This window comes from Lichenostomus cassidix, chromosome 26 (assembly GCF_008360975.1).
Source record: "Lichenostomus cassidix isolate B80296 chromosome 26, HeHo_3.0, whole genome shotgun sequence".
Lineage (NCBI taxonomy): Eukaryota > Metazoa > Chordata > Aves > Passeriformes > Meliphagidae > Lichenostomus > Lichenostomus cassidix.
The window spans coordinates 4,130,622-4,148,111 of record NC_139506.1 but is presented as its reverse complement, the minus strand read 5'-3'; the positions used below and the strand labels follow the sequence as shown (position 1 = coordinate 4,148,111).

At 43.3% G+C, this 17,490-nt stretch overlaps 1 protein-coding gene across 10 annotated transcripts; it reads right to left on the bottom strand.

Moving 5' to 3' along the window:
• Positions 1-8: 8 nt before the first annotated feature.
• ZC3H11A (zinc finger CCCH-type containing 11A) lies at positions 9-15,537 on the bottom strand. Of its 10 annotated transcripts, none has more exons than XM_085083214.1 (20): positions 14,853-15,237; positions 14,688-14,759; positions 13,688-14,654; positions 11,362-11,414; positions 9,971-10,154; positions 9,609-9,728; positions 8,860-8,983; positions 8,327-8,524; positions 8,021-8,137; positions 7,596-7,676; positions 7,242-7,352; positions 6,884-6,946; positions 6,612-6,713; positions 6,357-6,422; positions 5,398-5,892; positions 4,160-4,233; positions 3,232-3,538; positions 2,507-2,667; positions 2,210-2,271; positions 9-1,122 (listed from the first exon to the last, which is right to left on the bottom strand). In XM_085083214.1, the coding sequence occupies exons 3-20, from the start codon at positions 13,784-13,786 to the stop codon at positions 852-854; spliced, it is 2,688 nt and encodes an 895-aa protein (XP_084939340.1). In that variant the 5' UTR covers positions 13,787-14,654; positions 14,688-14,759; positions 14,853-15,237; the 3' UTR covers positions 9-851. The 10 variants fall into 10 exon arrangements, with proteins under 10 accessions (XP_084939340.1, XP_084939343.1, XP_084939339.1 ...); XM_085083217.1 differs by lacking the exon at positions 14,688-14,759 and adding an exon at positions 14,656-14,677 and having other exon boundaries at positions 13,688-14,623; positions 14,979-15,237; XM_085083213.1 differs by having other exon boundaries at positions 13,688-14,759.
• Positions 15,538-17,490: the final 1,953 nt, after the last annotated feature.

Here is a 17,490-nt window from a genome sequence, read left to right as displayed (position 1 = left end):
CACCCTGGTGAGCAGCCTACCTTTAATTCCTTAAATACAATCATACAAATATAAAATGGAAGAATAAAATATTTACAGGAAAAAAAACAAACACAAAAAACCCCAAAAAAACCAAAAACCCCACAGGGATTCCACCTCATCCCAGCTCTGGTGGGGCTGGAAAAGAAGGGAGGAACATTCCAGGTGCTTTTCCTGCCTCCCAAAATGACTCCAGGGGGAGGTGGGAGCTTCACTCCAGTCCTTGGGCACGGGGAGGGATTGCTGGAACCAAGAGGCACTTGAACCAATAATCCTTGTTTTTTCCCCCAAATTCCTGCAGGGGGAAAAAAAAAAAAATCCTCCCTGATCATCCCAAATCAGGCTGGATCCTCACCTCCAGGTTTGGTCCAAAATCCTGACTCTGCTGTTCCCTCCTTCCCAGCCTGGTTTTCCTGAATTTTCCCTAAATTCCTCCAAAATTCCAAGTCCAGCTGTAAATTCCTGAGTTGACATAGTAACTCCAGGATTTTTTTTTTTTGGGGATCTCACTGTCCAGGGAGGAGGAGGAGGAGGAGGAGGAGGAGGAGGTGGGAATTCCTCCACACAGCAGAATTCCAAGTGCTCTGTCCTCTCTTCACCCTCCCAGGGGATGAGTTGGGAATTTTGGGATAACGAAATCTCAGCGCAGCTTCTGCTTATTCCTAACAACCCAACAGTTCCTCCAGCCAGGAAAAGGATCTCTTCCCACAGATCCAACAACATTTACAGGATTTGGGGATATTTTTCTGTGTGGAGGGAAGGGAAATTTTCCTTTTTTAAAGGTTTTTTTTTGGCTTTGAGTCTTTTTTTTTTTGTGTGTGAAAATCCCCATCTCAGCTGTCGATCATCTCGGACAGTTCCAGCAGCAGATCATCCTCATCCTTGCCCGGATCCAGGTCGATTTCTGCCTCCAGTTTGCCTCCAGAGATCTCCCAGATGAGCTTCTCGAAGTCATCCTCCACCGAGAGGGGAGCTTTGGTGGAACCAGCCGAGCTGAGGCGCCGCAGCTTGACGGGAACCTCCAGCGAGGAGGAGGAGGAGGAGGAGCTGGAAACCTCCGAGGGAGGCAGGGAGTCGGCCTGGCTGGCAGCCTGCAGCTCGGGGCTGGGGGAGAGGGGGAAAAGCAGGGATTGATGTTGTTTATTTGGGGTTTAACATGTTAGTTTGGCGCAGGGGAAACGGGAAAATCAGTGATTGACATTGTTTAATTGGGGTTTAACTTCTTAACTTGGGGCAGGGGTGGAGGTTTTGGGGGTTTGGGGAGGAGTTTGGAGTGTGAGATTGGATTGGTTTTTAGAGTTTGGGATTGGTTTTTGGACTCTGGGATTGGATTTTGGACTCTGGGATTGGTTTGGATTTTGGTTTTTGGAGTCTGGCATTGGTTTTTTCAAGTCTGGGATTGGATTGGTTTGTGGAGTCTGGCACTGGTTTTTGGAGTCTGGGATTGGATTAGTTTTTGGAGTCTGGGATTGGTTTTTTGGAGTCTGGAATGATTGGTTTTTGGAGTGCTGGGATTGGATTTTGGAGTGTGGGATTAGATTGGTTTTTGGAATCTGGCATTGGATTGGTGTTTGGATTTTGGAGTCTGGGGTTGGTTTGTCTTTGGAGTCTGGGATTGGTTTTTGGATTTTGGAGTCTGGCACTGGATTTTGGAGTCTGAGATGATTGGTTTTTGGAGTGTGGATTGGTTTGTTTTTGGAGTTTGGGATAGGATTGGTTTTTGGAGTCTGGGATTGGATTTTGAAGTTTGGGATTGGATTTTGGAGTTTGGTGTTTGGAATCTGGGATTGGATTTTGGAGTTTGGGATTGGATTGGTTTTTTCAAGTCTGGGATTGGTTTTGGAGTTTGGGATTGATTGGTTTTTGGAGCCTGGCATTGGTTTTTTGGTTTGGGATTGGATTGGTTTTTTGGAGTCTGGGATTGGTTTCTGGAGTCTGGGATCAGCTGGAGCAGCTGTGGGTTTGGGGGTTTAGAAATGAGGAAATACAGCTGGGATGTGGGGGAGAAGGGGCAGGAAGAAAGTCACTGAAGTCACAAAGTCTGTTTTTCAGTCACAAAGTCACTGAAAATAAACCCAGAAGTCACTGGAAAGAAACCCCAAAATGTCACTGAAAATAAACCCCAAAGTCACTGTGAAGAAACCCTAAAGTCACTGAAAATAAACCCCAAAAAGGCACTGACTGTCCTTACCTGCTTTGGGAATTCTCTCTCCTAGGGATGGAGCCTGGGCTGTCCTCAGGAGAAGCACCAGCCTGGGAAGGAAGAACAGAACAATTTTTTTAAGGAATTTTTGCTGTTTTATGGACAAAATCCTTTACAAAATGGGGAAATTCCAGCAGGGAATTCTGGAGCTGCTCCCACCCACCAAACACAAGCAGGAATTGCTCCCACCCTGCCACTTCTGGGGTTCAAAGGGCCAGGAGAGCTGGAGAAAGTTTCAATTTTCCAGTTTTTTTTTCCTGGGAAGAGAGGGAATTTGTGTCTTACCGTGGCTCTCTTGGCTGGGGGCTCCTGGGTGTCCCCAGCAGTGGCACTGAGGGGTTTCACTGCCACCACAGCTGGGGGGTGACCCTCAGCACCTTTCCTCTTCAGGGGCTGCTTGGGGGAAGCTTTGCCATCCAGAGGCTTCAGGCACACCTTGGACTTGGCTGGGAGGAAGGGGAGAGAGGAATGAGTCAGCCTGGCTTTGTTTTGGGTTAAAAAAATGTAGGTTTGGTTCATAATCCCTCAATTCCAGGGTGGTTTGGGGAGGGAGGATCATCCAGTGTCACCCTGGGTGTCCCAGGGTGCTCCAGCCTGGCCTTGAACACTGCCAGGGGTGGACCAGCCATGGGTTTTTTGGGAATTCCATCCCAAATCCCATCCAGCCCTGCCCTCTGGCAGTGGGAAGCCATTCCCTGTGTCCTGTCCCTCCATCCCTTGTCCCAAGTCCCTCTGCAGCTCCTGGAAGGTGCTGTGAGGTCTCCATCCACCCTTCCCTTCTCCAGGCTGAACATTCCCAACATTCCCAGCCTGTCTCCAATCCCTGGATTTGCTCCTGAGATTCCCAACCCTTCTCTGGGTGCATTCCAGGTGGGATCTCAGCACAGCTTCCCCTCCCTCCCCACATTCCCATGGATATTTCCAGGCTGGGAATGACCTCAACCACCTCACACTGACTTTTCCCACCCATCCCAAACCCAAAATTCCCCCAAGGAACACCCAACACCTACTTCTGGCTTTCCTCTCAGGCAGCTGAGCTCCCTTTTTCCCTGGAGACACAGCAGGATCCTTCTCCAGATTTCCCACTCCATCCTCCTGGAATTTCACCAGTTTCCTCCTGCCTGGCTGGTGAGCTGATCCCAAAACCCCTGTGGGTTCAGGGCTCCCAGCTCCCGGGGTTTTATCCTTGTTTTTCTCTGGTTTTTCAGCTGGAATTGCTGCTTTCTGGAGTTTCTCCTCCTGCCGCTGCTTCAGCTGCCGTTTCTCCCACATGATCTCCTCCAGGCTCTTCACCTGAACTCCAGAATTCCCAGCATTCTGGGCAGGAAAAAAAACCACCCAGGAGGGTTATTAGGATGAAAATCGATGGATTCATGGAGGAATTTGGGGTGGCAATCACTCCAAAATGGCTCCATGTGGAATGCAGGATTTTTTTGTAAGGTCTCTGCTGTGGAAATGTAGTTTTAAAAGTGGAATTCCCCAAAAAAATCCAAGTTTTAATGGAGCAGAAAGCTCTGGATGTAGCAAAGTTTTTTAGGGAATATAAAACAATCCAAGCTCCTCCACAGAGCCTGATTTCCTTTAAAATTCCAGCATTTAGGATTACAACATTTGGCTCAGGGAAAAGTCCCTGAAAACCAAAATATTCTCCCCACATGAACTTCTGGTTTTTACTCACTGTCATGCATAATCAGATTAATTTATTAAAGTTAATTAATTAAAGTAAATTAATTTGAAGGGAGGATTTTAATGTTTTCTGGGAACTCTGATAGAAGTGACAGGATTTAGGATTTCACTGCAGCAATTCCCAAATGAGGAAAAGTGGGAAAAACTGAAAACAGGAAACAAAATTGTTCGGAAAGTTTTATGATTTTATAATCAAATGGATCAGAAATTTGAGATATTTCTGTATAAATGTTCATTTCACACCAGACTCACCTCAGCAGGTGCAGAGACACCTTTGGGGGAAGGTTTGTTCAACTCCACAATCATTTTTTCTTCTCTTCCAGGTGCTTTAAACCGAGAAAAATATTAAAAAATTGGTCAACAGCAGAAATAAAGAAACCTTGGAGGAGTTTATTTCCCTTTTTTTTAATAACAGGATGGAGGGGAAGAGTGCAGGAAGCAATTCCTGGAGGATTTTCCTTCTCCCTCAGTCCCATCATGGTTAAATCATCTTTAGGAGGAGATTTTTAGAAGAAAAAAAAAGATAAATCATTCCCAAGCAATATTCCAAAGAGGAAGGTAATGATTCCAGCACAGGGAAAATCCCACCCCACCAACCCAGGGCAGGAAAAATCCCAGAGGGAAATCAGACAAAACTCCTCAAGGAATTAATTTTCCAGAGGGAAATGGAGGAAATTTATGGAATTCATGAAAAATCATGAGATCCTTTTGACTCTGGAGATGACAAAGCTCCTCAAGGGATGAATTCTCCAGTGGGAAATGCAGGAAAGTCATGGAATTCATGAAAAATCATGAAATCCTTTTAACTTTGGAGATCACAAAGCTCCTCAAGGGATGAGGGATTCCCACTTGTGTTTCTCCAGTGGGAAACACAAGAAACTCATGGAATTCATGGAAAATCAGGTGATCCTTTTAACTCTGAATCCTGGAACTTTCTGAGTGCACAGAGCAGGAAAATCCAAGGGATTCCTGATGGAATGGGGTTAATTCCTGATGGGATTGATTCCCAAGGGAATGGGATTGATTCCTGAGGGAATGGGGTTGATTCCCAAAGGAATGGGATCGATTCCCGAAGGAATGGATTGATTCCTGAAGGAATGGGGTTGTTTCCCCAGAAAATGGGATTGATTCCTGATGGAATGGGATGGATTCCTGATGGAATGGATTGATTCCTAAAGAATGGGATTGATTCCTGATGGGAATGGGATTCCTAAGGGAATGGGGTTGATTCCTAAAGGAATGGGATTGATTTTTGATGAAATGGGATTGATTCCTGAGGGAATGGGATTGATTCCCAAAGGAATGGATTGATTCCTGAGGGAATGGGATTGATTCCCAAAGGAATGGGATTGATTCCTGATAGAATAGGATTGATTCCTGATGGAATGGATTGATTCCCAAGGGAATGGGGTTGATTCCTGAGGGAATGGGATTGATTCCCAACGGAATGGGATTGATTCCCAAAGGAATGGGGTCGATTCCCTCCTCACCCAGCAGCTTGGTGACCCGCAGCAGCTTCCTGCCCCTCAGGGCAGCCTCGGGCTGGGCAGGAGCAGCAGGAACATTCTCCCCACTCTGCTGCATCCTCAGCGCCTTTTCCCTCTTGATCTCCTCCAGGGTTTTGATCCGAACTTCTCCTCCCGCTTTGGCTCTTCCCGGCTCTGCCAGCTGCACCCTGCCCGGCACTGCTGGGCTGGGAACACTCTGTTTTTTGGGATCAGCCTCAGGTTTGGCCTTGCTGGGGAATTCCTCGGGTTTTTCCTTCTCTTCTCCCAGCCTCTTGTGGTTTTTCTCGGCCAGGGCTCCCGTCAGGGATTTGATGCGGACGGCAGGGGAGGCTCTGGGGGTGGAGTTGGGATCTTCTGGCTTCCTGCCTTCTGCAGGGAGCTTGGCTGGGGGTTCTGCTCGCCTCTGGTTGGCTCTTTCCAGACGGATTTCCTCCAGGGTTTTCACCCGGATCTCCTCGATGGGCTTGGCAGCTTTGTCTGTGCTCAGGGGGAAGAACCAATGAAACAGTCTGGGGATGGGTAAAGGCTCTGAAATTTGTCACAGCCCTGGGGAAATTTGGGATTGAGAGGTCTTGGTGTGCCATGGAGAGGATGGTTTGGGTGGGAAAGGATTATCCAGTTGCATTCCCTGTGTTCCAGGGATAATTCCCACTATCCCAGGTTGCTCCAAGCCCTTTTCAGCCCAGCCTTGGACACTTCCACAGCTTCTCTGGGAATTCCATCCCTCCCCACCCTCAATTCCTTCCCAAAATCCCATCCAAACCTACTCCCCATCAGTCTGAAGCCATTTCCCCTGTCCTGTCATTCCATCCTTTGGAATATTCCCTCTCCACCTTTTCTTCAGGCCACACTGAGATCAACCCTAAGCTTCTCCTCTCCAGGCTGAACAATCCCAATTGCCAAATTCCAGTGAAAAGGAATATTTAAAATGCAGTGATTACCTGGCTCTGTGCTGCTCTGCTCAGAGGGCAATCCCAGCCTCTCCTTCAGGGACTTCAGGACTTGAACTGAAGGACAGAAAGGGAAAAAAGTGGCATAAATCCCAATTTTGTGTGGATATTTGGAAATGAGAGGAGATCACTTCAGTGGGATTCACCCAGCATGGAAAAGAACTACAAGAAGAAAGGAGGAATGGAAAATGCAAAGAGAAGAGCTGGACAGAAGATCCAGATGTGAACTCCAGGTGTGTTTGGTACCTGTGCCTCTCTTTGGGGCTTTGTCAGCCTTTTCCTGCAGCTCTGCCTTCCTCCCCAGCCTGTCTGCAACGTTCCTCCTCAGGGGAAGGAAAGTTTTCCCAGCTGCAGAGAGAAACAAAACGAGAAAAAATTTCAGGATGTTTCTCTGGAGGAGGAGTTTGGAACAATCAGCCACAAACTTGAATCCTCCCAGGTTGATTTTTGGGTATTTTTGGGTTTTAGGTGCTAAGAGAATTCATTTCTGCTGTCAGTACCTCACAAAAAGCTCTCACCTATGAGGGTTTTCCTTTTTCCCAGTCTGTCAGGAAGATTCAGCTGGATCACAGGATCCTCCCCTAAAATCAAGAATAATCTCTTCAGGGCACAAAAAGCATTCCCTTTCCAGCCCTTATCCCCAAAAAATGACATTTTCTGGTAGCCAAACCATAGGAACTAATGAAGGACTGTGAGAAAAGGTGATTTTAATGATAAAAATCCCAAACCTACAAATCCAGCACTTAAAAATCCCAAACTTTTCCAACACAACCACAGCCTTTAAACCTAAAATTAGGAAATGCAGTCTGAATTATCCTAATTATTAATAATTTGATTTAGGAGCCACACAATGGGAATTTTGGGATTTCTCCTCACCTTCCTTGGAGGAGAGAGTCACAGTTCTCAGCACTGTCCTGACGTTTTCCTTCTCTGGGACAGGAATGCTCCGAGCTTGGAGAGAATCCACAGCCACTCCTGAAGGACCTTCTGCATGGGAAAAAAATCAGGATTTTAGCAATTTTCTTGGGATTTGTGCTTGGGATTCCAAGCAGGCCACGTGTCAGAGTAGCCACCCTAAAAAATATGGAAATCTGGCATGGCAAGATCTCTCAATTTGTAAAAAATAAATTCATTCTCTGGGAAATTATTTAAGGAATATCAGGATTGAAAGCAAGGGTGGACAGAAGGCAGAAGGGTAAGGAAGGAGGGATATTGAGGATATTAACTCACCACCTTGTTTTTTGGCTTTTTCCTTGAGTTTCTTCAGTTTGATCTCTTCCAGGGTTTTTATCCCGAAATTTAAGTTGTCATCTGGAAGGACAGAGCAGTTCAGGGAATTGAGGTAAATCCTTCCCAAAATATTGGGAATAAACCCTGTCAACATTCCCCAGGAGTTCAAAAAGCCCCAGGAGAGGTGGGATTTTGGAAAATTGCCACCTTTTTTCACCTTTCAGGGGGAAATTCACTCTTTTAAGCACTGATTCGTGGAGAGGAATTACCAATTCCTGTAACATTTGGATATGGAAGGGACATTTTGATGGGAATGAGCTCCTGGAAAGAACTGATTCCATTTTGTCCTGGTGTATTTAATGAATATTTTGCTTTTAATTGTGGAATTCTCCTCCCAGCCCCTCCTCCTGCAGCTCCTGGAATACCTTGCTTTGCACTGGGATTGGATTTCCTGGTGGAAATCACCCTCAGCCCATTGTGGGTTTCTGCGGGTGGTGGCTGGACTGGGGTTTTGGTTTCTTCTCCTTCTTCAGAAAGCTGGTCTGGAAGGGAAAAATTACATTATTAACGCAGGGATTCAGCAAAAAATTGTCATTTTTAGGTGGTTCAGCCAACATTTCAACCCATAAAGATTCAACCCACACAGATTTTCCCTTCAAAAATCACCCAACTTTGTGATTTCCACACGGATTTAAAGCTGATAAGACTTGAAATAATTCCAAAATCCTCACCATCATCATCTTCATCATCATCTGCAGCGTTGATGACGACAGGGGGATGGGTGGGACTGGGGACATTCTCAGAGTTTTCCACTTTCATCACCCCTCTGAGCTGTGGGGAAGGGTTGGACTGCACTGACAGCTTGTTCTGCTGCAGCTGCACCATCTTCACCTCGTCCTCTGCGGCCTCGGGGGGACTGGGAAGTGTGGCTGGGAAGGGAAATAAAACAAATGTGGCTCAGGAATTCTGAACTTTGATCCCAAAATGTTGGAGGTTTGATAAGAGGTGGGAGATAAGAGAACACAGCTGGGTTCAGGTCTTTGTTCCCCAGCCAGGAATGGATTAAAGGGAGGTAAAAATGACAAAGCACAGAGCAGGGAAAAGATTCCCAAATCATAATTCCACTCTATTTCTGTGACTGCAAACCTCTCCTTGAACCTCCAGGTTATTTAAACAAATATACACAATTAATTATTGAATGTTTCAAGAATTAATCTTCGAGGAAAATCAATTTTCAAGGGAAAAAAGGAGGTGGAAAACTCACTTTTGCTGGGGGGTAGGAAGAGCCCATCCACATAACGTCCTTTGGTGTGGTGGAAAGCACAGTTGTGCTTCTGGCAGCCTCCTGGCTGGTTCTCCCAGTAACAGGCAATCTCACTCCTTTTTTTCTGAGGGAAAAAAACCCAGAAATTCAGCCTCAGGGAATTGTCACTTGGATCTAAAAGCAGATGTAGATTCCCAAGGGGTCACAAGGAAGGGTTGGAATGTTATTGCAAAGGGTAGATGGAGCACTGAAAATATTTCAGGGTTTAGAAATAAGGTTTTGGAGGGTGGAATAAATGAGTATTGTCTGTGCTGGACAATGTCCCACAGTAATTCAGGGTTGAATTAATACAAAAATCCAAAATAATGACATTATTCAGAGGGAAAAATGGTTAGAATTGCTGGTGAAATTTATCCTTCACAGTATTAATCCCTTCTCATCTTTTTTTCCTCCCCAGCCCGTCCTATTCCATGAGCTCAGGATGAAATTTTGGGGAGAAATCCAGGGCAGAAGAGCCATTTCCCAGGAATCTGGAATTCCACTTTTAAGCAGTGAGATCCACATGGTTGCTTTTGCAAAAATTATGGGAATAACAGCACTTAATAAGAGAGACACCTTAAAAACTGATTTTTTATTCTTCCTCCACCTCTGTCATGGTAACTGAAATCCCTGTAAATCCCTGCTGCGGGGATTCCTGGGATCCCTGTGGTTTTTTGGGACGAGCAGAAGGGTTTTTAGGGAACACTCACATCGATCTCCATGTGCCTGAACCTGCAGACATTCCTGAAGCAACGTCCCTCCTGCCACAGGGTGCAAACTGTCTCACTTCCCAGGGCAGCTTCACAGTGGCGGAAGGCACAGCTGTCTCCCTGAAATCCACAGGAAAGCAGCAAAAAATGGGATAAAGAAACAAAAAAAATTCAAAAAAAATTAAACAAAAATGTGTTGGAAAGGGAACCACACAGTGTTAAAAATCCCAGTGTTTTTAGGGAGTAATGAATTAATTAAGGGGAATCTGTTTGCTCACAGTCTTCACGTTATTTGTTAAAAAAAAAGGGAAAAAGTGGGAAGGGAATGGGAGAATTCCAAAGGGAATTGGAGCCAAACTCACCTTGTTGCATGTGGAATAGAAGTAGAAGTAGCAGTCGTCTCCCTGGTTGGACATAGTGGAGAAATCCTTGGGGAAGTTCAGGGTTTTGCTCCCAGGGTTTTCCTGCAGCCTGGGCAAGAATTGGCTTCGCTTCCTCAAAGGCTTCTGCTGGCTTAGCAGTGAGAGCTTCTTTTTAAAAGTAACCCTAAAAGAAAAAAATTCAGTATTTTTAGGTTTTTTCCTATTAATTAAATTTAGCTTTTGAAGGGGAGAATGACCTGAAATCAGCTGGTCACAAAAATGGAGTCGAATTTGTTTAAAACCTCATTTTTAAAGTGAAATAATTTGTGAAATGTAATTCAATTTTTGGTCAAATTTGTCCAGAATTGCAGGAATTTTGTCAGCACAAATTCTATTCTGTGACCTCAGTAACTGTGAGGCAGAGAAAAATTAGGGTTTGACCCAAAAGAAATCCACTTTCTGAAAAACCTGGGTGTCATTTTGAGTTATCAATTATATATGTTATATTATTACAATGCATTATTTCACATTATATTAGAGTTACCAATTATATATATTATATTATTACAATGCATTATTTCACATTATATTAGTTATCAATTATATATATTATATTATTACAATGCATTATTTCACATTATATTATTAACATCATCTATTATTTCACATGTGAAATTAAACTTTAAGGTGTGACTCAATTTCTTCAAAGATTGAGTTATTGATGAGTTTGAGTTATTTTATATATTTTATATTTTATATCATGATGACATGAAAATATTTTATTATTATCGTGTCTTATTTCACATTTTATTTTTGATATAATTATTATTTCACATGTGAAATGAAACTTTAATTTTAGGGTTTGACCCCAAATTCTTCAAAGATTAGGTGTCAGTTTGAGTTATCGACGACATGAAAATATTTTATTATTGTGTATTATTTCACTGTATTATTAACATAATCTATTATTTCACACCTGAAATTAATCTTTAATAATTAGATATTAATAATAATAATATATCAATACCATCAGAGCTCAACAATAGAATATCTCAACTCTGAGCTCTAATTTTGATGACATTTTAACGACATCAATCAGAAATCATTGCAATTAACCCATTTTAACAGTGAGCTGATAATTCCAATTATTTCATATTTTATTTTTTATACAATCTATTATTTCACACCTGAAATTAACCTTTAATAATTACATATTAATAATAATAATATATCAATACCATCACAGCTCAACAATAGAATATCTCAACTCTGAGCTCTAATTTTAATGACATCAATCGGAAATAATTGCGATTAACCCATTTGAACTGCTGATAATTCCAATAAACTCCCAGATTTTCCCCCAAGCCCAGGGGATTTTTCAGCTCACCCACCTGGCCACCTTCAGCCCAGGCTTTGATCTTCCCAGCCATGCAGTTCCCTTCTCCTGTAGGCCGAAGGAGTCCGTGAATGAATAACAAAGGGGCAGAAAGAACTTTCCTCCTCACATTGCCAAGGGAACCTCTCAGCCAACAATTCCAAACTCTGAGGTGCTCTCAGAACAAATCTGACAACTAATGGAGGAAGCCAAGTCCATTTGGAATACTCTCACACTGGAGACAGCCAGGGATATTTTAGCTCTTCCACAAAAAAAAAAAATATAACCAAAAAGAACCATAAAAAAAAATAACAACAACGAAAAAAATAAAAAAGGATCCCCAGTGACTTTTTTTAAAGATGAACTCAGGATTCAGTGTGGCTGCAAAAATGAGGCTCCATCTTCCACAGCTGGGGAAATTCTAATTTTTTTTTTTTTTTTGTAATTATTATTCTTTTTTTTTTTTTTTTTTTTTTTAATGAACGATTTTAAACATTCAGTAAAGTTGCAATTTCGGGTCTTCCGAGCTTTCTTCACCTATTAAGAAAAACACAAAAACCTTCCCCCCGTCCTTTACAACCTGCACAGCAACATTCTGTGTGTATAAACCCCCAGATGTGTTTATACACACCCCAAAATTTGGGGAGAAAAACAGGGAAAAATCAGCAATTTGGGCACAATTCCAACAGCAAAGTCTGTTATGGGGAGCAAGCCGCGGGGAGAAGGAGGGATTTGGGTAAATTTGGGGAGGTGAGGGTGAGGTGGGGATGGTGTGACAAGATTTGGGGACATCTGGGGACACAGGACACACACACAGCCATTTATCCCAGGGGAATTGCATCCAGGGAAAAGCAGGGAGGGAGAGGAGGGATGGAGCAGCTTTGGGAGGCTGGGTTGGGATTTGGGGTTGGGAATTCTTTGGTTTTCCATCCAAATATCACAAATTTCCCATTATTTATCCATTATTTTCCTAATCCATTTATCCATCACCAGCTTGGATCCAATTCAGCAGCTGATTGGGGTTTTTGGTGCCACCAAAACCTAATTTTATTCACTTTTTTTTTTAATTTTTAACATGAAATCACCCATTCAATTCTGATATTCTCATAAAATGGGATTTTTAGGTTTTCTCTCTCACACAACCTGCAACCAGAGCAGCTAAAATCCAAAATAAAAGTGAATTTATCCCCCTTCTCACAAGGGATTTCTGGCTTTTGGGGGGAACAAAACTGAATGGAATTGTTCTTTACAGGTTAAGAAGAAACCTTTTTTACTCACACAAACACTAGTGAATTTTCCCAGGATTTGGGTTTTTTTTTTTTTTGGCAGGGAATTTTCTCCCAAATCTAAAATAAAAAGAGGAAAAGTTGGGTTCCCATATTAGTGATTGGTTGGTTTTTGGGGTTTTTTTTTTGACTGCTTGATAAAGGGAATAAAACAGGAATTAAGTTCAGGGTTTCCTCCCCTTCTTCCATCTCTGCAGGGTTAATTCACTTTACACCTTCAAAACCCACATTTTGGGTCACGGAGATTCCTGGGAATCTATTCCTAAAAATTCCTGGAGCTCCTTCTGGTGGAAGTTCAGCGTTTTTCCAGGTGTTTTACCAACACCCTTGGGAGTTAAAATTCAATTTCAAGCCTGAATTCTTCACTTTGCTCTGGCCAGGAGTTAAAATCCACGGGAATTCGGGGATATTCCAACTGGAATCAGGAGGAATTCCCAGTCGGGAAGGTGGAATTTCCTTTCCTCAGGCAGTCAGACACACCTAAAAATGCAACATTCCTACATCCACCACCCTGGGGGGGAAAGAAAATCCCTTCAGGTTTGATTCCTTTAGCAACTTTTGCTTTTCCACATTTTTTTTCCCTTTTTTTTTTTTCCATGTTCCAAGAGGATGAATCTTGTTTAAAGGGTGGGAATAAAGCAAACCTTTGAAAAAAAAAAACCAATTAAAAAATCAACCAAAAATCCTCAATGAAAGCCTTTCAAAGATCTAAACTCCATCGGGGTAAATTAATGATAAAAAAGGTTCATTAAGAACTTTTTCTTTATTTTTTTTTTAATTTTAAACCAGTGTCAAGGTGGCCATAAAAAAAAATTAAAAATCGAGAATAAAAATGAGTAACTCTGGTGCACTCAGCAGGTCTCTAATTAATTCTAATTAATGAGAATTTTAAACAGTTTTTTTTTGTCCAGAACTCCATAAAAAAATGTTGCAGTGAAATATTTTTAAACCAATTTTCTGTTAAAAAAAAAATCAAATAATTAAAAAACGCAGCAGCTGGTAAAAACAGGTCAAAAAACAACATGAACTTTGTATTTTTAAAGGGAAAATAAACACCTGAGAGGAGTTTTCCTGCACCTCCCTGTGTGGAATTCTCAGGTTCAAATCCCCCAAATTTCCCTGGAAAAGCTTCTCCTGCTGCTCCATTCCTTTCATTCCTCATTCCATCTGATGATTCACCTCCTGTCCATCCGGTGACAAGGAAAAACGTGAGCAATTACACATTTTAAACCCATTTTTCTGCTCTTTTTTTCAGCTTTTTCCTCCTCAGGAATCACCCCCAAACCAAGCCAAGCTGCTACATCCACTCTTGGATAAGAAAAGAATAATTAGAGAAAATAAACTAATTTTTTTTCCCTATTTCTGAGCTCAACCCTAGCAGTGCTTTCCTGTGACAATTCCTCCTCCTGGCTGAAATATTTCATTAAATCCCCAAAAACACTTGATTTCCCCTTGGGAAGGAATCCTCCACTTATTTTTATTTTTTTTTAACAGCCGAATTAAGCCGGATTTTCAAACTTTTCTTTGGGAAATGAGTGTCATTCAGGGAACAACCCGGAGCTTTGTTGATCCCTGAAACGACAAAAATCCCCTTTTTTGGCTTTTCCATCACAAAAACTCAAACCTCTCAGCTCCAACCTTTAAAAAAACAAGAAAAAAAACCCAAAAAAATTCACAAATCGCGTTGTTTGAAGAACCTACGGCAGGAATTCCGAGCTGGTGCATCCAGAGTTACTCAGATCCTGAAATTCCTTCGGGCAACGAGCAGCAATTAGGTGATCACAATACCAACACCCCTCGGACGCGTTGTTACAACAGGAAAAAACACTGTTTTACCCGGAAAATGAGGAATTTTGGGGTAAAATGTGGTAAATTTCGCTAATTTGGTGGTGAGAGGGGGGAAGCTCTATGGAAAGGCTTAGCGGGGAGAGGAGGTCCCCAAAATCTCGGGGGGAAAACATCTCATTTCGGCCTTATTTCCAATAATTTCACCTCATCCTGGTCTAATTCCCACCGAATTCCACTTTATCCTGGTCTTATTCCCATCTAATTCCACTTTATCCCGGCCTTATTCCCACCGAATTTCATCAATTCCACCGAATTCCGGCTTTATTCCCACCAATTCCCCCTCATCTCGGCCTTATTCCCAATACTTCCCCCTCATCCTGGCCTTACTCCCATTAATTCCCCCTCATTCCGGCCTTATTCCCACTAATTTCACCTCATCCCGGCCTTATTCTCACCGAATTCCACCTTATCCTGGTTTTATTCCCACCGAATTCCACCAATTCCTCCTCATCGCGGCCTTATTCCAAATATTTCCACCTCATCGCGGCCTCATTGCCACTGATTTCACCTCATTCCGGCCTTATTCCCACCTAAAACCACCTCATTCCGGCCTTATTCCCACCAATTTCACCTCATCCCGGCTTTATTCCCACCAATTCCCCCTCATCCCGACCTTACTCCCAGTATTTCGCCTTCATCTCGGCCTTATTCCCACCGAATTCCCCCTCATCGCGGCCTTATTCCCACCTAATTCACCTCATCCCGGCTTTATTCCGACTAATTTCCCCTCATCCCGGCTTTATTCCCATTAATTCCCCCTCATCCTGCCTTTATCCCCCGATTCCCCTCACGGCCTCTCTCTCTCTCTCCCGCTGAGGGCACAGCGCGGCCTGCGCGCCTCTGAGGGGAACCCGCAGCGGATCCCCCCGCCATCCCACACAGCCGCCGCGGCACGGGGAAACGCTCTATTTACGGTGGATCGGGGAGGTTTACCGAGCCCCCGGGGGCCGCCGTGCCGTGCCGAGCCGTGCCGAGCCGTGCCGAGCCGTGCCGAGCCGCCGGGCCGGGCTGCGATCCGCGATCCGCCGCCGCTCTCGGCCAGCTCTCCCCGCTGCCCGCATCAAAGATGGCGCCCGGCGCCCGCGCAGCCTCAGCGCGCCCGCCGCCAAGATGGCGCCCGGAAGTGGCTTCACTGCCCGGGACTTCCGCCCGGCGGGGAGAGAGGGCAGAGAGGGGAGAGAAAGAGGAGGCGGGCGGGCGCAGGAAGCGGAGAGGTGCTGCGGGCGGGCGGGTTTTTTCTGTGTTTTTAAATTATTTTTATTTTTATTATTGTTTTTATTATTCCCCGCAAAAAAAAAAAAAAACCCTCAAAAAGCGTCCAAAATGGGGCGAAACGCTTCGGCTGGGGGGAGAGGTGTTGAATCCAGCCTGGATTATGTTTAAAAAAGAAACAAAAAGGAATTGTGGCTGTTGTGTTTATTTAAAAATAATAAAAGCAGGGGAAAGGGTGAGATTGCACAGGAAAGATTTGACATCCTGTTCTTTTCCCCTTGGAATCAGCTCCAGGGATCAAATTGGAGACTTTTGGGATGGAATTTTCTTACAAAATTTTCCCATCGTGGCCCTGGAGGTATTAAAGACACAGAGAAGATAATTCTTCCCCATAAAGAACAGCTTCCCAATGATCCCCAAATCAATGCTTGGGAATTAGAGGATTTAAATAGGAATAAGAGGATTTAAGGGGCTGGTCGCTTTTATTTCCCATTTTCCGTATTTTCCACATTTTTCCCATATTTTCCACATTTTTTCCATATTTTCCACATTTTTCCCATATTTTTTCCAAGGATAAAATGCTCCTTCGGAGGCATTCTCAGCTCTGGAAGCAGCACAGCTGGAAGGCAATCCCAAGGAGATCCCAAACTCCCCCAAGGATCACATTGGGAATGGGGAAAGGGAAGATCCCTGGGGCAGGGCAGGGATGTCACCCTTTTGGTGGCATTTGGCAGCAGTTTGGGGACTTTCCTGGGAGGTGCTGGCAGGAGAAGTGACAGAACTCCACACCAAAGGGGAGTTTGGGTTGGTTTTGTGATGAATGAGTGGATAGTGAATGTTGGCTTTGGTATCTATGGATTTATAAATAATTTATAAATAATAAAGTATTGTGTGAAGTAGCACTAGGATAAAATATAATGAATTAGAAACAAAGTCAGAGTGAATTATAAACTATGTAATAGTTGGAATATGCTAGAAATGTGGTGAGAAATACGTGGGAATAAATGTCTTTTAAACTGATAAGCCACAAAGGCAGAGATCACCTGAAGGAATAAAAAGAAATAAGAAGGAATAAAAAGAGATCACCTGAAGGAATAAAAAGGAATAAAAAGGAATAAAAAGAAATAAAAAGGAATAAAAAGAAATAAAAAGGAATAAAAAAAATTAAAAAGGAATAAAAAGGAATAAAAAGAATTAAAAAGAAATAAAAATAAAAAGAAATAAACCTCATGCATCCCAGGAAATCTGTGCTTTACAGTCACACCTCATTGAGAAGAGTGTCAATAAATTGGATTAGAGCTAAAGAAAACTTCTTTAGACTTCTGAGACAAACCAGAAGACCAAGATGTCACCAGCCTGGCAGAAAGGGGCAAAGAGTGAAGAAGGAGGAATTATTCCAGTGTAAACAGATTTTTTTGGAGTGTAAATATTTTTTTTTGCACTTAATGAATATGTAACAGTTACAGAAAATACTCAAGGCCACATTAAAATGAATAAGACTGAGAAAAAGGCAAACCAACCACTCCTGTAAAGCTTTGTTCTCCTAATAAATGTCCAATATTATATCCCTAAAAATGGGAATTTTGGCTTGGGGATTTGTTTATAGAAGGACTTTCCTAGGAGATGGTGGCAGATGGAGTGACAGAACCTCATGCCAAGGGGACTTTGGGTTATTTGGATCTCCATCCCTCCTCCCACCCCACCAATTCCCATTCCCATTCCTCGATTTTGGGGACATTTCCCGAGCTGCTGGACACACAGAGTGACACATTTACACATTTCATTCTCCGGATGCACTG